Source organism: Dipodomys merriami, unplaced genomic scaffold (assembly GCF_024711535.1).
Source record: "Dipodomys merriami isolate MVZ:Mamm:240054 unplaced genomic scaffold, mDipMer1.0.p SCAF_8, whole genome shotgun sequence".
NCBI classification, from domain to species: Eukaryota; Metazoa; Chordata; class Mammalia; order Rodentia; family Heteromyidae; genus Dipodomys; species Dipodomys merriami.
The window spans coordinates 34327216-34354715 of record NW_027206401.1 but is presented as its reverse complement, the minus strand read 5'-3'; the positions used below and the strand labels follow the sequence as shown (position 1 = coordinate 34354715).

Genomic DNA, 27500 nt, shown 5'->3' with positions numbered 1-27500 from the left:
GCTTATTTTTCAAAACTATTAGTTGCTATCACATTTGTATTTATATTTCAAAAAAATCAAACTACTGCTCTTAAGTTCTTACAAAAGAAACAAAACCAGACACTGGCTGGCTCATGCCTATAATCTTAGCTACTCATGAAGCTGAGATTTGAGGATTGTGGTTAGAAACTAGCTCAGGTGGGAAAGTCAGATTCCCTTTAATCTTAAAAGGAGTGTAGAGTTGGCCTGCAGTTAGGGTATTAAGGCTTATACAGTTTGCAGATGGCAGGATAAGCCGAGAAACCAAAACCTGCCAGACAACAAAATGGAGGGATAGGGGTATCAACAAAGAATGGGGAAGTAAAAGGAGCAAAAGAATGAGGAAGTAGGGACAAGACAGTAAATCTTTGGTGTCCCTATCTTATATGAAACAGAAAATTGATCCGCTGATCAACCATTCAAATTGAGTTGGCTGGTTTTATTGTTTGTTTTCATTTGTAGGGGTACTGGGGCTTGAACTTAGGGCGTGGATGCTGTCCCTAGGTTTTTGTGCTCAAGGGACCTTACCACTTGAGCCACAGTTCCTATGCTGGTGGGCTATTATTATTGTTGTTGTTATTGCTTTGGTGGTTAATTGGAAATAAGAATCTCAAAAAAAAAAGGGTTTTGAGGCATGGCTTTGTTGGTGTAATACTAGCCAATGAGCAGTAGTGTCAGGTACTGAGTTTGAATCCTATCTCAGACCTTAAAAAACAAACAAACAAACAAAAAACTCATAGACTTTTCTGCCTGAACTGGCTTGGACCCTAGATCCTCCGATCTTAGCCTCCTGAGCTGCTAGGATTATAAGCCTGATCCACCAGCACCCACCATGGCTGTTTTTGTGGTGGTGTTTTTTTTAAACTTTGTTCTAGTTCATTCCTTTTTAAAATATATAAATATATATTACATAAAACAAAAATTAGTCTTCCAAATTATTTTCTATACAGATTCAACTGAGGGCATCATAGCCACTAAACAGGTGCTCTAACACTTTAGTCAGCCCTAACACTAGTCTTTATTTTTTGCCTGTCCTGGGGCTTGAACTCAGGGCCTGGAGCTGTCCCTAAACTATTTTACCACATGAGCCTTGGGAAATATGTTCCAAACTATAACAGTCCCCATTGCCTACAAAGCTAAGTTCAAACTCCTTAAAAGTCTGGCTTATCAAATGATTAGCCATCTGACCCTACTTGATCTTACCAATATCATCTCCAGTCTTTCTGCCCCATCCCATCCCCCATTCCCCCATTTCTCCACCTTCTCCAGCTTCGGTTGACAATCCTGGGCCTTGACCCATGTTGTTTATTCTCCCTAGACTATCTGCCCTCTCTTCTCCGATGGGTAAGTTCTTATTCATCAATTACAGCTCAGGAACCTGTCACCTCCCTGCTAAAGACTTCCCTGAGTCATTAAGAAAGACTTAGTCATTCTGTGTTCCCATAGCCCTTTGCCCTTTCCTTTGGCTGTGCTCATTGTTCACATTCTGACCACAGAGCCTCTTGAATACCTTCCCTGTTAGCCAATTTTTAGCCACATGAATTCCATTTTTCTGAAGTAGAACATAGAGAACCAAAATTTTTCTTGTAGTCAGGAAAGAGTTAAATGATCCAAGTTCTTCCAATTAGCTGTACCTAATTAGATGTACCTTTTTTTTTTTTTTTTTTAACCAGTTCTAGGGCTTGAATTCAGTGCTTGGGCACCATCCCTGAGCTTTTATGTTCAAGACTAGCAGCCTACCAACATGAATCACAGCACCACTTCAGGCTTTTGGGTGGTTAATTGGAGTATCATATCATGGACTTTTCTGCTTGCGCTGGTTTTGAACCACAAAACTCAGATCTCAGTCTCCTGAGTAATGAGGATTAAAGGAACGTGCGATAGGCATGTACCACCAGCACTAGGCCATGGAATTTTCTTTATCCCCCAGAACTGAAATTGAGTTTTTAGACCCTATTTTTTTAAAAAAAAAACAACAAGAAGTTTATTTAAACAACAAAATGCGTGACATGGAAGTGGCGCTGTAGCTCAAGTGGTAGAGCGCTTGCCTTGAGCTGAAGAGCTGAGGGACAGCGCCCAGGCCCAGAGTTCAAGCCCCATGACCGACAAAAAAAAAAAAAAAAAGATGGCAAACAAAACGCGTGACTTGAAGGGAAAACTATCCAGGATTTTTGTTGTTGTTAAGAGTAATTTACCCCTACTTAAAGACAGATTGCCCTACATGTAACAGCTACGTACAAAAAAGTTATAAAATTGTCCTTGGTTTTACAATGATAAATGAAAACATTAAAATTCTCCAATCAAACAAGGTATGAAAGGATTTTTTTTCTTTTTTTCTTTTGTTTGTTTGTTTTTGGGGTCCAGTTGTGGAGCCTGAACTCTGGGCCTGGGCACTGTCCCTCAGCTCTTCAGCTCAAGACTACAGCTCTACCACTTGAGCCACAGCGCCACTTCTGGCTTTTTTCATTTTGCTTATGTGGTGCTGAGGAATCAAACCCAGGGCCTCAGGCATGCAAGGCAAGCGCTCTACCACTGAGCCATCTTCCCAGCCCTCTTTTTTTCTTTTGTTAAAACAGTGAGAGCAAAATAACTTACTGAAATATAAAGATAAAAGCTGAATGAGCATGCCATGGATGGAGAAGGGGGATATTTTCACAGGACCAGTATTTTTCCCCATTCCATCTCCATTTGATGTCAATCAAAATATACCATTGGCCATTTAGTTTAAAAGAAAAAGAAAAAAGAAAAGCAATATGGTTGTGTGCATACACCAGTTACTTTATGTACAATAAAGGAATGGGGAAGGGGATAGAGAGACCTATACTGTAATGGTCAGGATGTGGTGGAACCAGATTGCATTTTTCTAATTAAGAATGTATTCTTGGTCTATAAGAACAAAGTTCTGGAGCAAAGTAGCAGGTTCCCGTTTTTAGTAGACACCTCCTGTCTGCTGCGGGAACTCATCAATTGTATCTCCATCCTCCATTTCCAACCTTGCAGGTGTGTCTGGGTCATCGATTGGCTGCCCATCAAATCCGAATCTGATCTGCCTCATTGACAAACCCTGTGGTTCACAATAGGCTTCCATGAGTTTACTAAGTGGTGTATGCCTCTTCATCTTAAACTGCCCCACAGAACCATCCTGCCCCTCCACCTTCAAATTAATATGATCGTTGTTCTCAGTCTTGACTCCTTCCTTGGGCTTTTCGTCAGCCATTGCGAGCCCCAGAGTCTCCTCAGATGCCGCTTCATAAAAGAGGTCCCCAGTCCCCACCAAACGAGCACACCTAGAACCCATTCTAAACCCCAAAGTCCAGCAGTCCCAAGTTAGATCTGGCCATTTACCCCATATGCCAAACAGAGAGACATGATGAAGGGTAGAAAATTTATTACATGTTAGCCAATGGGAAGATAACTCTTAAGTACATCTTGAGCTATCTTCAGAGGTCTAGACATTGGCTTCAGTTTTAAAAAGGGAAAACTGGAAAGAGAGGGTGATTAAGGTATGTATAATTAAAGTCATAGATATGACCTGGTTTGCCTTGAGCTCAATCTTCATCTTTGGAAGGAGTTCCAGAAAAGTTATCCTTTTATTACTGGAACAAAGCAGGAACAAGGTGGTCTCCCAAGTTCTTGGCTGTTTGCTTTAAGATGACTAGAAGAACACATTGCTTATTTGAGAGGCAGTTTGCCTTCTACATAAGATGCTTATCTGAATCTTTCTGCCTACAAACAAGGTGATTTCAAAGGGTACAGATCAAATGACACAGATGCAAATTTGTTTTTTGTTTTTTGTTTTTTTAGTTCATTCACAGGACCTAGGAAAATGATCTTTTAGATTGCCTCTTACATGTGCCCAGGGTGGCATTGGACCTCGATTCTCAGATCTCAGCATCTTGAGTAGCTAGGATTACAGGCATGGGCTCCTGGAACACAGCTCAAATTTCTAAATTAAACACTATTCTCAGTGCTAAAAGGGCATTAAATACCTTTTTTTGTATATGTCCATCTTACATATGCGATGGCAGTAGAATACATAAATATGAAATAATTAGTTATATCCATACTACTCATTAGAAATTCTTCTATATTTGGTACTTGGAAATCCATATATTTTACCAAATAAAAATTCTGAATGCAAAGCTCAAAAAAAAATCAAAACTATAAAAAAAAAGTTGCCTATACAAAACTACTACCAGGAGAGTAAGGCAGCAGACCATTTATTGAGACCTGTCTGGACAGGCCTTGGGCTTTAGGGTGGCCAGTAGCAAAACCGCTGGCAAGTACTAGATGAAGTAAAATTGATGAGGGTGGTATTTGCCTGACCGGTTTCTGGGATGGCTGGAATATTTGGGCTTCAGAGTTTGCCTCCTAATTTCTGTAAACAGTTCATGAACCACCTAATGTCTTTTAATAGATAATGAAACAAGAACTCAAATGATTGCTTAAACAAGTCTCAGGATTCCTCTTGAGACTCCTTTCCAGATGATGAAATTTTGCTATTTTCTTTCTTTCTTTTTTTGGTCAGTTGTGGGACTTGAACTCGGCCTGGGCGCTGTCCCTCAGCTCTTCACCTGAAGGCTAGCACTCTACCTCTTGAGTGTCAGCCCCACTTCCAGTTTCTTTTTGCTTATGTGGTGCTGAGGAATTGAACCCAGGGCCTCATGCATGCAAGGCAAGCGCTCTACCACTGAACCACCTTCCCAGCCCCATTGCTCTTTTCTTATAGAGCTTTTCTTTTCTTTCAAATAAACTCCTTCTTACTAAGCATTTGTGGGGGGAGTGGGGGAGACAAAAACCAAGTCTGAATAGGTCTGTTTTTATATTGACTGAAAAAGAATGACTGAAATACCTTGGTTAGAACACTTGCCAAATTTTATATCCATGTCTGCTTAAATATCTGACTCCTTTGCCAGATTACTCTGGAGTACTATGTTTCCTCTTCTATAAGCAGTTCTAACCTGTTTTATTTTGTCAAGATAATGTCTTACTGGATAGCCCAGGCAGGTCTCAAACTCATGATCCTCCTGAGCCAGCCTTCCATGTGCTCAGATCATAAGCCTGCACTACCATGGTAGGCTTAAGTCTAATTATTGAATAATATATATTGCAGATGCCTTCCTGGTGCCTTGTAGTGCTAGTCAGTGCACTGTGCTAGTCATCAGGAGTTGAATAGTGGCAAAAAGACATGTGAATTTTGCTCTTAGAAAATATACAGTCAAGCCGAGCACCAGTGGCTCATGCCTGTAATCCTAGCTACTCAGGAGGCTCAGATCTGAGGATCTCTGTTTGAAGCCAGCCCAGGCAGGAACATCCATGAGACTCTTATCTCCAATTAACCACCAGAAGACTGGAAGTGGCACTGTGACTCAAGTGGTAGTGTGCTTGCTTTGAGCTGAAGAGCTGAGGGACAGTGTCTAGGCCCAGAGTTCAAGCCCCATTACTGACAAACATAAAAAAAGAAAATATGTAGTCAGAAAGATCAGTGCCTGGGCTGGGAAGGTGGCTCAGTGGTAGAGTGATTGCCTTGCATGCCTGAGGCCCTGGGTTCGATTCCTCGGCACAACATAAGCAAAAAGAAAAAAGCCAGAAGTGGCGCTGTGGCTCAAGTGGTAGAGCGCTAGCCTTGAGCTGAAGAGCTGAAGGATAGCGCCCAGGCCCAGAGTTCAGGCCCCATGACTAGACTCAAAAAAAAAAAAAAAAAAAAAGATCAGTGCCTTAAATATTCTAGATTATAACTGGGTTAGTAGCACCAATTTGTCTGATTGATTAATTGAATTAATGGAAATTCATTGTGAAAATATAAACATAAGAGAGATACCCTTAAGTTTTTCTTATGCTAATATGAAAGACATTTATATAAATAATAATTTCAATGTGATAGGGAAGTATTATAATAGAAATATGCTCCAGATTCCCTGGTGGCACAATGAATGAGTAGAGTGAGGAATTCTGCTTGGAATACAAAACAGAATTACTGGATGTATAAATATTTGCGCAAGTGTGTTTAGGTATCTTCTCTTCCCTCCTCTCTTTTTCTTGTCTTTCTCCTTATTCCTCCTCTTTTCTTACCCCTTTTTTCTATTACCTTTGCACTTTAAGCTTCAACCCAAGTGCCAAATTGATAATAATTTTTTACTGACCACTCCTTCCTTCCTAAAGTACCAGATATACATATATATGCACGCATACACACACACACACACACACACACACACGTGTATGTGTGTGTATTCTTTGTATCTGCCAATGCCCTCCAGAGCCTAGCACATAAACAGTACTCAATGAACTCAATAAATGTTTCTTGCGCAAGTATAAATTAAAACTATGATATTACCACATCTCCAATCAGAAAGGTCAAAATGAACAGGATTCAAAATATTATATTGTTTATTTCTTTTTCTTCTTCTTTCCTTGTTTGTTAGTTTGTGTTGAAGTCTCTCTGTGTAGCTCAAGCTGGCCTGAAACTAGCTATGTAGCATAAGTTGACATAGAACTCTCAATCTTCCTGCCTCAGCCTTCTGAGTGCTGAGATTATAGGCATACATCAGCCATGCCAAGAATATCACATCTTGATTTAGATGTTTTAAAAATGGAAAAATTTAAAGTTGCTGAAGTAATAAAAATGCTACAGAAACATTTAGCAAAACTTGTTGGCAGGATTCACTAAAGCTGAACCTATACATACCCCTATTACTCAGTAGGTATGTGTGTGGGTACATGAGTGTTGTCTTTCCAGTAAAAATAAAGCTGATATTGACTCTTGGCTAGCGCTCTACCACTCTAGCCACAGCTCCACTTCCAGCTTCTTTTGGTCGTTGGTTGGAAATAAGTCTCAAGGACTTTCCTGCTGGAGGTTTGACTTTAAAACAAGATCCTCAGATCTCAGCCTCCTGAGGTGCTGGGATTTCAGGTGTGAACCACTGACACCCGAATGCGCTACATTTTTTAAAAAACCCTTTTCTGCTTTATGGGACTTGCGAATCCAGATTAATTATTCAGACTCTTGAGAAAAGGTAAGTTGGCACTGATGTTTACGAACAGGAACAGAAGCTACCAGCAGATGACATTGGTTAAAGTCTCCAAAACACCAGAGTGGAAGAGCCAAGCTGCCTGACCAGGAGATACGCCTCATCCATCCTTCTGCCACTGGGGTTCGTGGCTAAGCAGTCATTCATCCTGCCAACCCGACACCAGTCAAGAATGACCAAAAATTCTTCAGGAGGGCGACTAATGGCAATGACACCAGAGGCATTTTGGAAAGCCGACAGCTAGCTCTGGCTCCCGGCCCTGAACAGACGCAGGGGAGCGCGGTTCCCAGAGGGCCCAGCAGGTGTCGCTGCCGCGCAGCCGGGCCCGGGGGACCTGTCGGCCTTACCTGGGCTCGCTGCGCGCGCGTCTCACCTGGGCACCGCGCAGCGGGCGCCGCGCGGAGGCGCAGTGTGTGGATCCCGCGCTCTCCTTAGCCCAGGGCGCCCCTATTGCTGGGCTGCTCCTGAGCCCGGTCTTGGTGCTTTACCCCGGGGCGGTCGCCCGCGCCAGCAGCCAGGGGGCGGGGTCCCGCCGCGCGCTGAGGAGGGCGGGCGAGTTTGCGCCCAGGTGTGTGGCTGCAACCCGGGCTGGGCCAGGTGCAGGCGCACACGGCGCCCCAGCAGCCGCGAGAGGAGGTCGACGAGAAGATGCCGCTGTCGCCGCCACCTCAAGGCGATCCCAGGGAGCCCAGCCCGTCCAAGGCCCCCAAGAAACACGGCTCCTTCCACCTCTGGCGCCCCAAAAAGAAGCAGCCGCCTCCGCTGTCTCAGTGTGGAGTGTTCGTTCCGCACCCGGCGCCCGTCGGCGAGGCCAGGTAAGTCGGCCGAGCCCCGCGATCTCACCTCCTCCTCCGCCCCTTGGCTTCCCCGGCCGCTCCGAGCGCCCGGGTCGGCTAAGGGTGCCTTCACCGCGGACGAGTCCCCGTCTGGATATTCTCCCTCCGCTAATCTCAACGGGAGGAGGAGGAAGTGGCAAGGGTCAGACCTCCTCCCCCGCCCCGTCTATGGTGGAGAAACTGGGACCGAAGGGTAAATGTCTCCGTTGGAGTCCGAGACAAAAGTAGTTAACGTGTAACTGGTTTTTAATTTTGCATAGATTTTTGTGGTGGTTTTATTCTATGGGTGGACTTCATTATTCAGTTACTCTACCAGAGTCGATGCATTGCTTGAACAATCATCAATTGTGTGGTTTGGAGGTGTAAAATATTTTTAGTAGTGGGTATTTGACAGTGCCCGGTAGATCCTTCCATAAGTGTTTTTAAACCACACCCTTAGGGACAATAAGGGCCGGAATAAAATTGCACAAAACTTGCATTTTGGACACATTTTTCTTTTTCTTTTCTTTTTTTCTCTTTTTGTCGGTCATGGGGCTTCAACTCTGGTCCTGGGCGCTGTCCCTCAGCTCTTCAGCTCCAGGCGAGTGCTCTACCACTTGAGCTACAGTGCCACTTTTGACTTTCTGAGAGTTTATTGGAGATAAGGGTCTCACAGACTTTCCTGCCCAGGCTGGCTTTGAACCAGTCCTCAGATCTCAGCCTCCTGAGTAGCTAAGATTACACAGTTGTGAGCCACCAGCGCCCGGCTTTTCTTTTATTTCTAAAATAGTCTTAATTTTGTAACCTACGAAGATCCACTTAATACAATTTTTTATTGAGGACAGTAAGTACTAAGCACTAGCCAGCAGAACTGACCACGGTGTGACATTGCCTGTTGTCCCAGCACCATTCAGGAGATTAGACAGGAGAATGGCTTGAGTCAGGAGCTCTAGGATTTACTTCCTTCTTTCTTTTCTTTCTTTGTGTTGCTTTCTTTCTTTCTTTCTGTTGCTTTCTTTCTTTCTTTCTTTCTTTCTTTCTTTCTTTCTTTCTTTCTTTCTTTTTCCTTCCTTCCTTCCTTCCTTCTTTCTTTCTTCCTTCCTTCCTTCCTTCCTTCCTCCTTTCTTTCTTCCTTTCTTCCTTTCTTTCCTTCTTTCTTTCTTTCTCTGTGGGGCCTGGGGCTCTTGGTCACCTTTTTCTATCAAAGCTGGTGCTCTAGCACGTGAACCATAGCCTCATTTCTAGTTTCTTGCTGGTTGGAGATAGGAGTCTAAGGACTTTTCTGCCTAAGCTAGCTTTGAACTAGGATCCTAAGTTCTCAACAGAGGGACACCATGAGCATCACTAACAGTGGGAAGAACATGGCACTTTTGAAGAAGATTGACTAGCTCAGAGCTCGATGAGCCTGTGTGAGGGCTTGGAGAAGTGCTAGGAGAGAAGACACTCAAATTGTCTCTTATCTACCATAGTGGTAAATAGTTGTAACAGAACATACATCGCTCTATCTAAACACTTAAGGTGCTTAAATATACACTGAAATTTCCAACAAAGTATAGAACTTCAAAATGAGGTATCCAAGGGCTGGGGATGTGGCTCAGATAGTAGAGTAACTGCCTTGAAGGTACAAGATTCTGAGTTCAATCCTAGTACTACCAAATAAGTAAGTAAGTAAATAAATAAATAAATAAGGTATCTAACCATGAAATGCCTTTACCATTGCTTAAGTAAAAGATTTTTAGGGCCCGGCACCAGTAGCTCATGCCTGTAGTCCTAGCTACTCAGTAAACTGAGATTATGATCCTGGTTCAAAGCCAGGGTAGTCAGGAAAGTCCATGAGATTCATGCCTCCAACTAACTACAAATCATGCACGTGCACATTTGCACGTGCGTGCACACACACACACACACACACACACACACACACACACACACACACACACACACACACACACACACACACACACACACACACACACACACACACACACACACACACACACACACACACACACACACACACACACACACACACACACACACACACACACACACACACACACACCCCGGAGCCCACAGTTTTAAATACTTTTGTGTTTTCCTTATCTGACCTAATCTCATCATTTCTCTTCTATCAAATCTAACAGCACACATACAGATGTACGTTAGCTCAATCTTGAAGCACCTCATTCTTTCCTTCAGAACTGTAATGAACTTAGTGCTAACAAATGTTCTGAGAAGCTAGATGCACTGGGATGTCTTTCTAGCTAGATCATCTTTACAACTATTTTATGTATTTCTGAGAGAGCATACCTGTGGCCGAATCTCATTACGATTTCTGGTCAATCTTTGGTCCATGTGGCTTGAAACCATGATCCTCAGAACTCAGCCTCCTGAGTAGCCAGGATGACAGGCATGAGCCACCCGTGCCTGGCAAATGCAGGTTAATATGCTGTTACTTTTCACAGAAGACTTGCTATCCCCTTGGGCCTACCTTTGTCCAATTATTCTCTTGTCATCAGGCCACCAGTGGGGAGTGTGTGTACAGAGGGTGTGGTAAACCCTAGCCCCAGGTCCCTTCACAGTCATGACTGTTATTTCTTAGGTTTTTAAATAGGTTTGTAAACAGGGCTACAGAGCAGGGATTCTCTATGTGCGTTTCTATCCCTGTTCTTCTACTTACTGTGACACTCAGTTCTGTCATGCTGGGCATGCTTTTTGTGGCACAATTTCCTCATTCACCAAATGTGAATAATAAGAGATGTGATACAAATAAGCATATTCATGCACATCAAGCACGCAACACAGCATGAGCAGTGGCGCCTGCTCATTCTCCATCAGTGGACGTGATTTCTCTTTTTGTATGTGTATCTTGTTTATTCTTCTACCTTAGCCTACCTCAGCCTCCATGCTGGATTTATAGGTGTGCACCCCCATGCCTGACAGGGCAGTCATTTTATGTATTTCTTTCCTGCTATGTGGTGGGAATGTTTTATTTCCAAAGCACTCTATGCTGTTTTGATTAGAACTGGGCTGTGAAGGCTGGATTCAGAGCACTTGCCTAGCATGTGTGAGGTTTGTCCCAGGCTTGAGCACTAGTACTGAGGAGAAATAAAAGATAAAGGGAAATAAGCTTTTAGGTAAAAGTCAAATGCAGTAAATTTTCTTTCTTTTTCATTTTTTCCTCCCTATACTGGTGCTGGAACTCAGGGGCTCATGCTCTTGCTTAACATTTTTCTCAGCATTTTTGCTCTGCCACTTTAGGCAGGTCTCCCCTTCTGGCTTTTTTTTTTTTTTTTTTTCCTTCCTTTGGTTGTGGGGCTTGGACTCTGGGCCTAGGCTCTGTTCCTGAGCTCTTCAGCTCCAGGCGAGTACTCTACCACTTGAGCCACAGCACCACTTCTGATTTTCTGGTGGTTAATTGGAGATAAGAGTCTCACAGTCTTCCCTGCCTGTGCTAGCTTTGAACCATGATCCTCGCATCTCAGCCTCCTGAGTAGCTAGGATTTCAGGCATGAGCTACCAGCACCCAGCCCCTTCTGGCTTTTTGCTGGTAAATTGGACTTAAAAGTTTCTTGGATTTGTATGCCTGTTCTTGTAGCAACTCGGGAGACTGAGATAGGAAGATCTAGGTTCAAAGCCAGCTTGGGCAGAAAAGTCTGTGATACTCTTAACATAATTAACCAGCTGAAAGCCAGAAGTGAACCCAAGTCCCAAAGGTCCCTTAAGTGTCTCCAAGCCAAGTGTCTCCAAGTGGCTCATGCTTGTCATCCTAGCTACCAGGAGCCTGAGATCTGAGGATTGTAGTGGGGAGGGGCAGTGAGACCACTCAGTAAAAATGTAAAAGATTTAATTGAGCGAAAAGTGCTGACCAAGACCAAAAGTGCTCCAGGACCGCACCTGGAGTTGGGATCCCAGGAAACAGCCCCGAGTGCCAGCCCATAGGGGCTTTTAAGAATTTGGGGCTAGGATGGGGAAAGGCGGAGGCTAGGTGTTGGTTTTAGCCAATGATTGTTACAAGAAATGCACACCTTAAGTTTAAATTTCCCGCCAAGGTTTTGCTTGTGGGAAGCAGGGGAATAGAACAAAGGGTGGTGATGATCTGCTGGGTTAGGGCTCCCATTGCTCAGAAAACAGCAGAAGCAGAGTTACAGAGTTACCATTACAGTTATTAGCTAAAGTAATGAGTTACCAGGGAAGTCTTATCCACAGCACACTTACGTTTATATCTTAAAATCATTCATTATCCATTTTACACAATCCAAGTCAAATATCATATTCCATCTTTATGTCCTCTACCATATCAAGGATCACAGTTCAAAGTCAGTCTGGTACATCTGTAGAAGCCACGGAAAAATAAAATGCAGAATTAGGAAATATCAGCTTTTTTTTTTCTTTTCAAGCTAGTCCTGGGGCTTGAATTCTGGGCTTGGGACTGTCACTGAGCTTCTTTGACTCAAGGCTAGCTCTCTACCACTTGAGCCACAGCACTTCTGGCTTTTTCTGCGTAGTTTATTGAGTAGAAGAGTCTCATGGACTTTCCTGCTAGGGCTGGATTTGACCATGATCCCTAGATCTTAGCCTCCTGAGTAGCTAGAATTATAGGCATCAGCCACCATTTCTGTACTTGGCTGGAAATCCCATTTTTAACCTTCCTTTAGACAGTAATTAAAATGAGTGGGAGTAAGTTGGTTTTAGGCTTGGAAAAATACTTGGTGGCAAAGAAAGTTGACCACTGGTTGTATTTATTATTGTTGTGTGTCATTTCCCGCCAGCAATCCTGAGTGTCAGTCATCAGAAATTACGATTATGGTGTCCCAAAGGCAGTTACCAGCAGCTCAAGCAAGAGATCTGACTGATTACTTAAAAACACTATGCATAATGCTCCTCTTAATGTTCTGGAATTTGTTACTAAACAGTTGCAACACTTCTGGCAGTCCCTATCTAGGTATTTTATAGTTGGGGTGCAGGATCAAAATTATATATAATACATAAGAAAATAAAAAGAGCATGTGTTTTTTTGTTTTTTTGTTTTTTGTCCGCTGTGGGGCTTGAACTCTGGGCCTGGGCACTGTCCCTCAGCTCTTCAGCTCAAGGTGAGTGCTCTATCACTTGAGCTACAGTGCCACTTCCGGTTTTCTGGTGGTTTATTGGAGATAAGAGTTTCACGGCCTTTCCTGCCCGGGCTGGCTTTGAACTGAGATCCTCAGATCTCAGCCTCCTGAGTAACTAGGATTACAAGCGTGAGCCACCGGTGCCCTGTTTGAGCATGTGTTTTATAATGACTTCAAACCATATCTGTGGAAATGTTCTTCCATTCAGATTTGCTGGATAGATGCAGTTGAGCTGGAGCTGTGGCTCATGCCTGTAATCTTTTTTGATGTGTGGTTTAGCAAGCAAGCACTGGCCCTCATCAAGCCTGGGTAGTAAAGGCTCACTGGGCTTTGCCGGCCATTTCTTGGCTCTCCTGCCTTGCAACTGTTGTCTTGATTTCCTGCTGTTCAAAACAGCCAATACTTTTTTTTTTTTTTTTGAGGAAGTGATTCAATTTCATCCAGAAGTTCATTAGGCTGTACTTTGGATGACAAGAGTAAGAGCAATTGTATTCCTGCATGTGCTAGTAAACAGGTTTAAACAAGCTACTCTAACACTTGATTTGAGACTTTTTTTTCTTTTTTCTTTTTTGTTAAGATAAAAGTGAAGTATTACAGAATATCTGGCACTTGTTCAGACTTTTGATTCTTTTATTCTCTTTCCCATTTGTCTTTTGTGACTATCTTAATCTCATCCTATAAAAAGTTTCTAGTTCTTTGGCCTAGAAGTCTGGGTAGCTAGTGGATTGTCGGCACTTAATTGTATTTTTGTGATTTAAAAAATATTTATTGTTATTATAAAAGTGATCTACAGAGGGGTTAGAGTTACAGAAGACATTACAGAAGTACATTTCTTTTTTGGATAATGTCACTCCCTCCTCTGCTTTCTGCCTCAGTTTTTCCTGCTCATCTCCACCTACAAGTTGCATAGTTCAATTTCAACTTAGTGTCTAGTGTGTACCACTGCTGCATTTGTTTACCCTTTGTCCCTCCATTTCTCTGCCCCTCCCCACTCCCGCTTGCCCTCTCAAAGACAGATAAGTGAACAAGCAAAACAAAAAGAAAAGAAAAGAAATTCTTATTTCCATTTCCTAGAGTTCCTGTAGATAAATATTATTTTTATTTTATTTTTGCTTTTTGCCAGTCCTAGAGCTTGAACTCAGTCCTGGTTTCTGTCCTTGAACCTCTCTGTGCTCAAGGCTAGAGCTCTACCACTTGAGCCATAGCACTACTTATGGCTTTTTCTGTGTATGTGGTACTGAGGAATCAAACCCAGGGCTTCATGCGTGCTAGGTCAGCACTCTACCACTAAGCAACATCCCTAGCTCTGATAACTATTATTTTATATGATCAGGGGTACATAGACATTGCACCCTTATTTTCCTCTCCTAAGAATTACCTTCCTTTGGTTTTACTGTGTGTAAATTAATTGTACTTTCTTATGCCATATGTATAAAATGTTTTTTGGGTTTTTTTGCCAAGGGGCATTGTACACATAAACTAACATGTTGATGGGGGTGGGAGGGGGAGATGGGAAGGGATGGGAAGGGAAAACAAAGGAGGAGGCAACAATGCTTAATAAGAAATGTACTCATTATCTTGCCCATGTAATTGTAACCCCTTTATATGGTATTTTCACAATAAAAAAAACTAACATGTTGACTTAAAGCGTCTTTGAACAAATCTTTAAAGTTAGAAAACAAAGCTGGGTGCTAGTGACTTACATTTACATTGCAACCTGTTTGTGAGGCTGAGATCTAAGGATCATAATTCAAAGCTGGCCTGGTCAAAAAAAAAATCTGTAAGACTCTAATCTTCCATGGACCATAAAAAAGCAGAAATGGAAGCGTGTCTCAATGGGATAAAGCACCAGCCAAGAGTAGAAAAAACTAAGAACTTGAGGCTCTAAGTTCAAGCCCCAGTACCAACACATACACAAAATTCTTTTTTCAGAAGTGAGGCTGGGTCTCAAATGGTAGAGTTCCTGTCTAGCAAATGTGAGTCCCTCAATATCCAATACTGTCCCCCCAATAGCTTTGAGTGTGTGTGTGTGTGTGTGTGTGTGTGTGTGTGTGTGCGCACACACACACTAGTCCTGGGGGCTTGAGCTGAGGGCCTAGGTGCTGTCCCCTTTTATGCTCAAGGCTCTACCACTTGAGCTACACTCCACTTCTGCTTTTAAGTTTCATGGACTTTTCCTATTTGGGCTGGTTTTGAACTGATGTCCTCAGATCTCAGCCTCCTGAGTAGCTAGGATTACAAGCCTGAGTCACCAGTGTCCAGTTTTCATAACTTTATTTAGTGTTCATAGGGGCCTACAAGTCCTAGGTGTGTCGCATACTTGTTGGTATAGACAGAATGAAGTCATGTATTTCTTCCTTACAAAGAGGCTTTTGGGAAGTTATGCATCAACTTCCTTGCTTTCACAAAGTTCCTATTTCTGGGCTACACCTCCACCATTTTTCAAATCTGCAAAAGTTAAATGAAGAGGAACACAATTTCTACCTTAATGTCACTCTTAATAACTGATCAACAAAGAACAAAAGTGCTAGCTATATGGGTTGGTGCATATTTACTGAGGAAAAGCGACCTGCAAGGGACAAGGAAGAAGAAAATTCTTTTCAGCCAGAATTAAGTTAAATGAGCATAAGGAACCTTTGTCAAGAAATAGAACATGAACAATTACTGAGCACTTTCTATGGACAGTTACTTTCCTGTTCAGTGCTTCTCATTTATCTTCATAGTGACTCCAAGAAATTAAACCATTTTACCCTGACATGCACAGTTAAGGAAACAACCTGAAAGGGGTGAGTACATAATGGAGCCATATTTATAAAACTAAAGCTCATTGAATGAGTAGTTGGTAGAAGGTATGTGTATGCATTTGAAACTAAAGCAGAGAAACATCCAAAAGAAATCTTAGTATCCCTTTCTGTTCTTTGCTCTTTGAAAATCCAACAAGGCCCAGAGCTGGTAGCTCAAGCCTGTCATCCTAGCTATTTCGAAGTCTGAGAATGAGAGGATCATGCTTCCAGGGCAGCCTAGAAAGAAAAGTTCCTAAGTCCCCTACTCAGCTCCTAGCTAGACTCAGTAACACACACCTTTAATCCCAAGAATATGGGAGGTTGAGGAAACTGAACATGGTGGCTTATACCTGTCATCCTAGCAATGACAAGAAACCTAAAATAGGTAGATTGAAGTCCAGGTCATGTGATTAGACAGGAAGCAAGACCCAAACTCAAAATGACCAGCACAATATAGACCTTGGCCAAATTGCTTGGTAGGGAAATACCACAGTATTGAAAAAACAAACAAACAACCCATCCAACCCCAGGAAGGAGAATTTCCCTTGTTTTGATTATCTGAGCATTTCCTGGCTCTGCTGCAGAAAAGGGAATATACAGGAGCAAAGAATTCATGTGTCTTGGGGGGTCTGCGGGCATCCTAGACCTGAGAAACCCAAACACATGAGTGTGTAGAGGAATGTGACTCAGATCCTCAAGGATTCACTAGTTGCACCTGATTTATAATCAAGCCCCAAAGCCACAGAGTCTTCTCTTCTGCTGCTTGGCTGATTTACAGAGTATGCAAAGTACTCTCAGTGAAAACTTTTCATTCTGCACAGTATTAACTATAGCTCCAAAAGAAGAAACTATAAATGACCCACTATAGATGATTCTGGCTTCAAATCTGGAGAATATGATGTAAAAGAATTACAAAAATTGTTTACATAATCTTTTTTTTTAATTGTGAAAATACTGTACAGAGGGGTTACAATTACATGGGCAAGGTACATAATTTTTTTTTAAAATCAGTGCTAGTAAGGCGTTTTTAGTGCCTATTTCTCTCAAAATTAAATTTTACTTTCACCTGTTTTAGATATAGGTCCCATGACATAGCACAGGCTGGCCTCCAATATTATGTGAGTGAGGTTGGCCTCTACCCTGTGAGTGCTGGGATTATAGGTGTGTACCAACACACCCAAATTTATTTTGATTTTTGAGTAGACCTTGACTTTAATCACTACATTTAGAAAGACTCGTTAATTTGTCTGAATATTATATGCATAGGACTAACAGTAGGTCATAAAAGAGAGTAAGCCCATTTCTTTTCATAATATACTCTACTGAATATTTGCTAAAGTATTTTTGATTTAAGGTAGTTATTTTAAGGTATAAATTGTGATAGTCATTCCTATTGTACAGTTTGCAGAGTACCGTTGGAAATTTGCTTCTTTGTGGTAAATCACACATTTTTTAATGGTCTTTTAATTCTAAAAAACAATTATCCAGTGGCAATAGTAGTTAGAGCATGGGGTTTGCCCCTTTTATTCATGACCCAAGTAGATGAGCACTGTTACCTCCCTCGTAAGTGTGTGGTGTCTGCCTCACTGGCAGGTTTAGTGAAGTAGAAGTGTAGGATGAGGCTGCTGTACACACGATGTGAATGTGTGCTTGGCAGGGATCTCTGGCGTGGGAGGCCCTGGCAAGGGGAGACTCTGGTGTGTTCACTGCTGAGCCAGTTAAAGTTCTATAGTTGGAAAATAGTCTTACTCTGCTGTCTTCCAGAGAAGCTGAGCTCATTAGCATTCAGATAAGAAGTTCCTGCACTTACTTTTATAATAAAGAAGTTTGGACATGAATGAGAGAGAGGCTGAGAGATAAAGGAATATAATGCCTATAGAGGATAGCTTTATAGGAGTATGTGTGTATGGGGGGTGTATGTGTGTTGAAGTACTAAGGCTTGAACTTGGGTCATGGGTGCTACCCCTTAGCTTATTTGCTCAAGGCTGGTGCTCTATCACTTGAGCCACAGCTTCACTTCCAGTATTTTGCTGGTTAGTTGGAAACAAGTCTTCTGTATGTCTGGGCTGGCTATGAACTGCAATCTTCAAATCTCAGCCTCCTGAGTCATGAGGATTACAGCCATGAGACACTGTGCCCAGCCTCCAGTTGGGATTTTAAAGTCATGGATGGGTGGGAAAGAGATTTTGAGTGCTTCAGTGACTTGTGCTTGCAGAAAGGGAAGAGGCCTGCCTCTCTCACGCCTCCTCATGGACTTTTCTGCCTCTCACTTTACTTGTGTATTGCAATATCAAATCTCCTTCTTTCTTCTTCTCCTTCATTTTTTAAAACTATTTCTTTGTCTTTTTTTTTTTTTCTGGTTGTGGGGCCTGGGCTATGTCCCTTAGCTCTTCAGCTCAAGGCTAGCTCTCTACTACTTGAGCCACAGTGCCACTTCTGGCTTTTTCTACTTCTGTGGTGCTGAGGAATCGAACCCAGGGCCTCATGCATGCAAGGCAAGCACTCTACCACTGAGCCACCATCCCAGCCCAACCCCCCCACTTCATTTTTTTAAAGCACTTTTATTAACATGTATTTGTTGTACCAGGCAGGGGAAGGTAATTGTGACATTTCCACCCATGTATACAACCTATTTCAAGCAAACTCACCTATTACTCTCACCCCACTCCTTCTTCTTAAGACAATTTGAACAGGTTTCACTGTTCTACTTTCATACATGCAAACAAACTTGCTTTGATCATAAACTCCTTGGGCTATATTCATCCTTATTTACCCTCACCCCACTTTAGCTTACCCCACTTTCAACAGAATCTTTTTTAGCACATTAAAAAAATTCTAAATGTATAAAATTATGGATTTTTATTAGCAGCAAATGGGTGGCTAGCCACTGATGCCTCAATTTAACTCTTCCCTCCTTCAGTTCTTTTGAAAGTCTTTTCTCTCGAGGGCATTTCCACTCTTGGAGTCAGATAACCCAAGACTCTGCCCTAACTTGTAGGACTTCATCAGAACAAAAACTTAATGTCATTCCTTCCCAGCCACCTTTCTGATTAGAACCACCTTTCTCAGCAGAGCTGTTTACCTTCAGGCCCCAGCAGGCATCATTACTTTTTTTTTTTTTTTTTTTGTCAGTCGTGGGGCCTGGACTTGGGGCCTGGGCACTGTCCCTCAGCTCTTCAGCTCAAGGAGAGCACTCTACCACTTGAGTCACGTCTGGATTTTTCTGCTTATGTGGTGCTGAGGGCCTCATGCATACAAGGCAAGCACTCTACCACTGAGCCACCTTCCCAGCCCCTACTTATTTTTATAAAGTGAAAATTTTAGTAGTATAAAACACATAGTTGGAAAATTCAAATACTGAGCTGGGTGTGGTAGCATACACCTGTAATCCCAGCTCCTGGGAGACTGAGGCAGGAGGACAGTGAGTTCCTAGGCTACATAATGAGACCCTGTCTCAAGCAAATAAAGAACTAAGTAAGAAAATCCCAATATTGGGTGATTTTCAGATATCCTTAGAGTAATCTCTTCTGGGAAATGTGTGATTTGAAAAGGTCACTGTCTAGGCAAAAGATTCTGGAGCTCAAAAGCCAGGCCTTGGTCTTGGGACAGAAATCCTGAGGAGCTGGAATCTCTGTTCCCTGAGGCACCAGAGCTTGGCAGTAGACCACAGAACTGTGGCCTAGCCATGCAAATGAAGCTGATGACTTATTAACCAATCTCCGTATGATGAGGTTAATTCTGGATTTCATTTGTACCAATAATGTAGAAGAACTAAAAAAAAAAAAAAAAAAGAGATTTGAAGGAAAAAATGAGACTAGTAGTCTAAAGCCTTGAATCTGTTCACTCAAAACATGACTTGGCTTTCCTATAGCTTTGATTCTTCACTTATAATAGGAAGAGTTAATTCAGTTTTGTTCTAATTGTTTTGTTTGATTTGTTTTGTGGTACTAGGGTTTGAACTCAGGGCCTTGTACTTGTTATGCAAGCCTTTAGTTTTCAAATCCTGTCCCCCAGCACTTTTTGCTGTAATTTATTTCTCAGATAGGGTCTCATGCTTTTGCCCATTTTGCCTCAAACTGAGATGCTCCTACCTGTATCTTGAGTAGCTGGGACTATAGATGTGAACTATCATACCCAGCTTGTTCAGATAGAGTATTGCTAACTTTTTAAAAATCTTTTACTCAACTAGCCTTAAAGCACAGTTCTGCCTCTGAGTAGTTTGGATTACATGCACTTACCACTATACTCACTCCCTATTCTAAAGTCCTCTGGATTACATATTTGAGTGTAATTTTCATAAGTGTTTTTCATTTTGTAAATACAACAAGGTCTAAGGCATATAGAAATGGAATTGGTTTTAATGAAGTTATTTCTGACATTTTCATTGAGTGCCCCTTAACAAAGCATAGAGATCCATCAAAATTACAAGACTAGCTGGCAAGTTAGAGTTTGTACACTCCTTTGAGTGAAAACCTTACATATCTTGGATGATTGCAAAAGAGATGAGAAGAAATGGCGAAAGTTATGCAGTTAATGTACAGGTACAATGTGAAGGAGTAAAACATCTGTGTGCTGTTTTGAGGGATCCCATACAACATGCGCATGTGTCTTTGTGTTTACTCCTTATTTGACTAATTCAGCATGAAGTTACAAAATACTCACGAATATACCTCAGGCACTCCTATTTGTAGCCTAATCCTTACTAATGATAAGAATTCAGAAATGAATTAGAGACGCTGCAGTGGCATGCATCTAATGTCTCAGATAATCAGGAGGCTGAGATGGGAGGATCAGGACTACCAGGCCAGCCTGGATAATTTCCATGGGGGGGGGGGAGAGAGAAAGAGAAAGAGAGGGAGGCAGAAAGGGAGAGGGAAAAGGGAAGGCAGAGGGAGAGAGAGAAAAAGAAAAAGAGAGTGAAAAGAAGGAAGGAAAGAAGGGGGAGGGCTAATGGAGGGGAGTAAGGAAGACTAACTAGGTGAGGTAAGGAAGGGAGGGAGAGAGGAAGGAAGGAGGGAAGGAAGGAAGGAAGGAAGGAAGGAAGGAAGGAAGGAAGGAGGGAAGGAAGGAAGGAGGGAAGGAAGGAAGGAAGGAGGGAAGGAAGGAAGGAGGGAAGGAAGGAAGGAGGGAAGGAAGGAAGGAGGGAAGGAAGGAAGGAGGGAAGGAAGGAAGAAAGGAGGGAAGGAAGGAAGGAGGGAAGGAAGGAAGGAAGGCAGGCAGGCACAAAAGTGATGGAGCCAGGCGCTGGTGGCTCATACCTGTAATCCTAGCTACTCAGGAGGCTGAGATCTGAGGATCGCAGTTCAAAGTCAGCCAGGGCAGGAAAGTCCATGAGACTCTTATCTTCAAGTAACCATCAGAAAACCTGGAAGTAATGCTGTGGCTGAAGTGGTAGAGTGCTCACCTTGAGCTGAATTGTTCAGGGACAGTGACCAGGCCCAGAGTTCAAGCCCCATGACTGGGGGTGGAAAAAAAGAGACTGATGGAGGGAGAAGGAAATCTTACATCTGTCTTCTGTGTAGTCATATGTCTTGATATTTGAAATATTTTTTTTTAAATCCCAAAGTGCTTTCTTTATAGATTGAGACCCAAAGACTTCAGCCCTGAGCTATGGCTGTCTTAATTCTGCTCCTGGTGCTGTTATTTCCTGCTTGAGTTACCGTAACATAAATCATATCAGCTCTTTAGAGCTCAGCTCCCTCAATGATAGAAAATGAGGCTTACAGGTTCTTAGTGATCCACTGGCAGATGTTGTGTTTTATTTGAATGTGGGAGAGACCAAGACAGATGTTACATGGCTGCCAGTCCTGAGCACTGAATTCATACCCTGTGAAGGGTAATTTTATCAGGCAAGGAAGGTCCTGAGAAACTAGTCTTAGGTGGGTTCTTCCAGCAGCTGACTGTGACGGGGATTCAGGTCTAAGGTAGATACAGGAAATTCCTGTAGGGAGTGAGGAAGTTGGGCAGGAAAGGGAAGGCAGTCATAAGAGAATTACCATGCCAGTTCCATGGCTGGATAATGGAGGTTAATCCCCTTAGAAGATCTGGACTTCCTGTGGCACTCAGAGCTATGTTACCTCAGGTGACAGGAAGTAGGCCACAATGCCCACAATGGACTGCTCCAGTAGTGTACTATTTTGTTGGCATTTCCTGTCTTACACAATGTGGGTCCCTGCTAACCAGAAAGCCCTCAGGTGGTTGAAAGTCAGAGTGTCTCAGTCTAGTGGGACAGGCACTGCTGAGGGCCATAGGCAGGGCTGCTACAGGCTGGTCCCAGCAGTAGAGCCAAAGCCACACCCCCAAAGGATAGCCTGAAAGACTGCCAAGGGAAGGGCAGTAGGCCTTTCCTTCTAGAAGGAAACCCCACTGAGGGACACTGCAGAGGGATACTAAGAAACCCAGCACGCCTCAGTCCAGGAACTTTGTCTCCCTGTAAACACAATGGCATGTGGCAGGGCAGCCAGGGAGGAGCAGCGAGCTTAGACCTCGGAGGCCGGGTGACAGGACACACGCAGTCACTTGTCAAAATTGCAGGTTGACAGATGGCCACACTAATCACGTAGCCCTTTAGGCAAGGGCTGTACCACTGAGCTACACCCTAACCTGCACGTTGCCCTTTGTGAGAGAAGCGTCCACCACAATTCTGTTTTCGTGCGTGCGTGTGTGTGTGTGTGTGTGTGTGTGTGTGTGTGTGTGTGTGTGTGTGTGTGTGTGTGTGTGTGTGTGTGTGTGTGTGTGTGTGTGTGTGTGTGTGTGTGTGTGTGTGTGTGTGTGTGTGTGTGTGTGTGTGTACGTCCTGAGGTTTGAACTCAGGGCCTGAGTGCTGTCCCTGAGCATTTTGCTGAAGGCTAGTGCTCTGTCTCTTGTGCCACAGTTATACTTCTGGCTTTTTGGTAGTTATTTGGAGTGTCACAGACATTCCTGTTCAGCCTGGCTTCAAGCTGAGATCCTCAGATCTCAGCCTCCTGAGTAGCTAGGATTACAGGTGTGAGCCACTAGCACCTGGCTACAAAGTTTACTTTTAAACAATCCTTTGCAGCTGGAAGTGTAGCTGAGTGATAGATGAAAGCTTCTCTTGCATATTCAAGAGCCTGAGGTCAAAAAGCATCATCATAGGGTGAAAAAAAAAATACCTTTCTACCAATTGCTCTTTCTCTAGTAGAAAAATATGTCCATCTCTTTGTGCTTAGTTCCTATTTCATATATTTATAGAAGTTTAAATTTTTTTTAACATTTATGCTGATACTAAAAGCTAAATGTACACTAAAAGCTTCTGTATTACTGATGGCCAGAATCTAACAAAGATATAGTTGTGACTTTATTGTGGAAATATTAAGTTAGGTATAGTTAGGTGAGATGGGAAGATTGCTTGAGCTCAGAAGTTCAAGGTCATGACTGGGAATGTGGCTTAGTGTAGAGTGCATTCCTAGCATGCATGAAGCCCTGGGTTTGACTCCTCAGTACCACATAAACAGAAAAAGCCAGAAGTGGTGCTGTGGCTCAAGTGGTAGAGTGCTAGCCTTGAGCAAAAGAAGCCAAGGGACAGTGCCAGAGCCTGAGTTCAAGCCCCAGGACTGGCAAAAAAAAAAAACAAAAAACAAAAAAAGTTCAAGACCAGCCTGGCAACACAGTGAATCTGTCTGTCTGTCTGTCTGTGTCTCTATGCAGGGTCTCATTAGGTATCTGAGGCTGACCTTGAACTCAGAATCCTTCTTCCTGGTATCATGCTCATTGCTATTATGTAATCTTTTACTACAAATCTATTGATACCCAAATAGGCCCAATGAGAAATCTCATGTTCATTTTTTATGCCTCTACATCCATGGAAGATAGATAAATAATCACACAGGTGATAAAATCAGGACAGGTCTAAAACCTTTTCTAGGAAGAGAATGGTATTTGGATATAAGGTCTCACTCAACTAAATCTCTCTTAGTGTAGGTCAGCCCCTCACACCTCATTGTCCTATGCCTGGCCTTGCTTTCCCCATACATCCTATAAAATCCCCTCAGCCTGTAAGGAAGGTATTGTCTCTACTTTGGTGCAGAGGGTCCCAAATAGACCTGCTCTGATCCTTGAACTTTCTCTCTTCTTCCATCTCCTCTGTTTTCCTAATGGTGGACAGACTCTTCACATAGCTTTTTTTGGAAAGGATGTTGTGAAATAAATTTGACATAGTCATCAAGGTAGAATTTTATGGGCTTAAAAAAAAAAAAGAGTGTGAAAAGTCCCACCACCAGCGGCTCACACCTGTAATCCTACATACTGAGAAGGCTGAGATGTGAGGATTACAATTCAGAGACTGGGAGACTCTATTCTTTTTCTTTTTCTTTTTTAAAATTGTTATTACACAGGTGATTTACAAGAGAGGGGTTATAGTTACACAAGTTGGGTAAGGAGTAAAATTTTTTTTTTGGCAATGTCATCTCTTCCCTAGATTCTTCTTTTCAATTAATCATCAAAAGCTGGGAGTGGAGATGTGGCTCTAGCCATGGGCAAAACCACAAAACAACAACAACAACAAAAACGCTGGTTCAGTCTCCAAGTCCTGAGTTCAAGCCCCAGGACTGGCACACACACAAAAAGTATGTTTAAAGGTCATAGGCATGAGCCACTGGTACTTGGCTCTACTGATAATTTTTATATTTTAAGACATGTCTGAAACTTCTCCTTTACATAAGTAATCATGTATTCTACAACCAGATTATAGCAGATGTGTAAAATTTTAGTGTTTTTTTTATATCTGCAAATGTGTAAATGAAATTCATATAGACTAGATTCACAAGAATAGTTTGAGGCCAGGTGTCTGTGTCTCATGCCTATAATTGTAGCTACCTAGAAGGTTGAGATAGGAGGGATGAGATTCAAAGCTAACCCAAGTAAGCAAATTCCAGGGACTCTTATCTCCAATTAGAAAAAGTGTGGCTCAAGTCGTAAAGTGCCAGCCTTGATTTAAAACAATAACTAAGTAAGAAGGTGAGGCCTTATGTTCAAGATCCAGTTTCTGCAAAAAAGAAGAAAAAGAAAAAGAATAGTTTTGGAGGCTAAACAGAAAAAAGGTGATGGAGCTGAATTACTTCAAAATACATTGACACTATTTGAAAATGACATAAAGAACTTCAGTAAAAGCTGTTGATCAATAGGGAGATAAATGGGGTGAAGAAAGAAAAAGCAATAGAGACTATTATTCTGAGGGATATATAATATATGCACATCTGAAATTACATGGTGAAGCTTCTGGTACAATTAATATATGCTAAAAACAAAAGAATGACAGGAAAGTAAAAAAAAAAAGGGGGGGGAATGAGGATGGGTACCAACCTGCAGGAGAGGAGAGGGCTGAAAGGCTGAATATGGACAAAGTAGTCGACCTGCATGTGTGAAAATAGAACAAGCCTGGGAATGTGGTTTCGTGGTGGTAGAGTGCTTGCTTAGCATGCACAAAGCCCTGGGTTCAATTCCTCAGTACCACATACATAGAAAAAGCTGGACGTATTGCTGTGCCTCAAGTAGTAGAGTGTTAGCCTTGAGCAAAAGAAGCTCAGGAACAGTGCCCAGGCCCTGAGTTCAAGCCCCAGGACTGGCAAAAAAGAGAAAGAAAGAAAGAGAAAGAAAGAAAGGAGGGCGGGAGGAAGGAAGGAAGGAAAAGGAAAGAAAGAGAGAGAGAGCGCGCGAGAGAGAGAGTGAGAGAGAGAGAGAGAGAGAAAGAGAAAAGAAAATAACAATGAGGGTGACATTGTCCAAAAAAGAAATGCATTCTTTACCTGACATATACAACTGCAACCTTTCTGAACATCACCTTTATAATGACAATTTAAAAAAGAAATTAAGCCAAGTGCCTGTAATCCTAGCTACTCAGGAGGCTGAGATCTGAGGATTGAGGTTTGTTGCTCACCCAGGCAGGAATTATCTCCAATTAACCACCAGAAAACTGGAAGTGGAACTGTGGCTCAAAGTGGTAGAATACTAGCCTTGAGCAAAAAAGCTCAGGAATAGCATTCAGGCCCTGAGTTCAAGCCTTATGACTAACCTCTGCCCCCTTCCCTCAAAAAAATAAAGAAATAGTGAATTGTAAAAATAAAAAGAACAATGGAATCTGTTTAAATTGTTTTAAGAAGTGGGGAGGAGGGGGTAAGGGAGATTTAACTAGGTCAGGTAAATCAAAGTATGTTATAGACATGTATGAAAAGTCAAATGAAACCCTCCTTGCACAACTAATTATGCTAAGTAAAAAATTGTAAAGGTAAAAAAAGAAAAAATAGTTTGAGAAGGCTGAGCTTTCTTTTCTAAGAGACTATAATGCAAAAGAAACACCCGGGGCTGGTGTGACTGGCTTTCTAACAAGGCTCTGACACAAAGATATGTGATTTCCTCTGATCTTGCCTTTGTTTCCTCATCTATTGTTTCCTGCTTGGCAAGTTGGCCCCAGATAACTTCCTTTTTTAATCTTTCATGTGTCATCTCTCAGGGGTTCTAAAGAATGTATACACTACTTTGAGCCACTGAGTGATGACTGTCTGGGCTGGTGAGTTTGCATGATTAGTAAGTACATAGGGCCAAAGAGGTTGGAATTATGGCTATCTTTCCAGTGTGTGACTGATCAGTATTGCACAGAGGAAAAAGAAGTTTCCTTGTTCATGACCAGCATTTCTCTGCACATGTGCAGTGTCGGCTACCAGGTACCAGAGTGTTGCGCTCAGCCCAACTGATCATCTGTGTAGAAAAGCCACCTGTAGAACTCTGACTGCTCATGGTGGGTGACCAGTGGAACCTCATTTAGGGTAGGAAATAGCATGAGTGTGAACTCTGACCTAAGGCAAAGCTCTAGACGCCCCACTGCACCTTGCCAGGGACATCCCACAAGACATGTGGGACTCTTCTTGTGGAGTTTTTGTTAGGGATTGAACACAGAGCCTCTTCTATGCTAGGCAGGTGCTCCACCTCTAAGCTACATCCTGCTGACCGCTTCTCAAAAGGGGACAAAGGTAGGCTTGCTATTGACACTGATTTAAGAAAGAAGTGAAATGCTCTCATTTTTATCTACTGTTTTGTTCCCCTTCTTTCTTATTTTTGTAATTGTTTCTCAATGGAGTAAGATTTCAAGGAGTTTACCAGGGGACATGACACAGGACACTGTGAATGATACAAAAGAAGGGAAGGATGGAACCAAGTTAATAAGGCTAAAGCAAAATCAGCTGGCCATAATGGCCCACCTGTAGAAGGATGGATGCAAATGTGGCTATGAGTTTTTCGGTACTCTCAGCAAAATGAGATGGAGGAAGATCAAGAGAATTAGAGCACTTCTTCAAGGTCAGAACTGAGTATTCCCCAAGGCAGCCTCAGAGAGAGAATTTTATGAGGTAGAGTGATAGCAACAATCTCTTAAAATGAACTAAGCAACAGGTCTTAGGATTATTTCCCATAGCCCCTAATACTGACTTAGAAGCTATCTGAATCAAAGGCAATTCTGCAAGGGGCTCATAAATGAAATCTAGGAATAGATGTGAAAATGCACAGAACATCAGCACCGGATCGGGATGATTTGTAGAACAGGTAGAATTAGTAGAGTTCACACAGTGAGGTTGTATACAACATGCTTTAAGCCCTAGGTGGAAAGACACATTGAAATATTAACACACGGGAAAACAAGGAAGGAAGGAAGAAAAGAGGCTAAAGGAGTTAATCTTCTCATTTGCCTTTCATACACAGGAAAGGGGGATGGGGCACCACTTTCCACACAGG

At 42.4% G+C, this 27500-nt stretch overlaps 1 protein-coding gene and 1 pseudogene across 1 annotated transcript in view; one reads left to right on the top strand and one right to left on the bottom strand.

Annotated features, from left to right (window-relative positions):
* Positions 1 to 2947: 2947 nt before the first annotated feature.
* On the bottom strand, positions 2948 to 3235 carry LOC138819183 (small ubiquitin-related modifier 2 pseudogene; annotated as a pseudogene).
* A 4412-nt stretch (positions 3236 to 7647) lies between these two features.
* Positions 7648 to 27500, top strand: part of LOC138818989 (beta/gamma crystallin domain-containing protein 1-like) — a 72379-nt gene continuing 52526 nt past the window's right edge. The window contains exon 1 of the mRNA XM_070010140.1: positions 7648 to 7864. Coding sequence (XP_069866241.1) covers positions 7698 to 7864 — 167 coding nt within the window. The 5' untranslated portion in view covers positions 7648 to 7697. The remainder of the gene's footprint in view (positions 7865 to 27500) is intronic.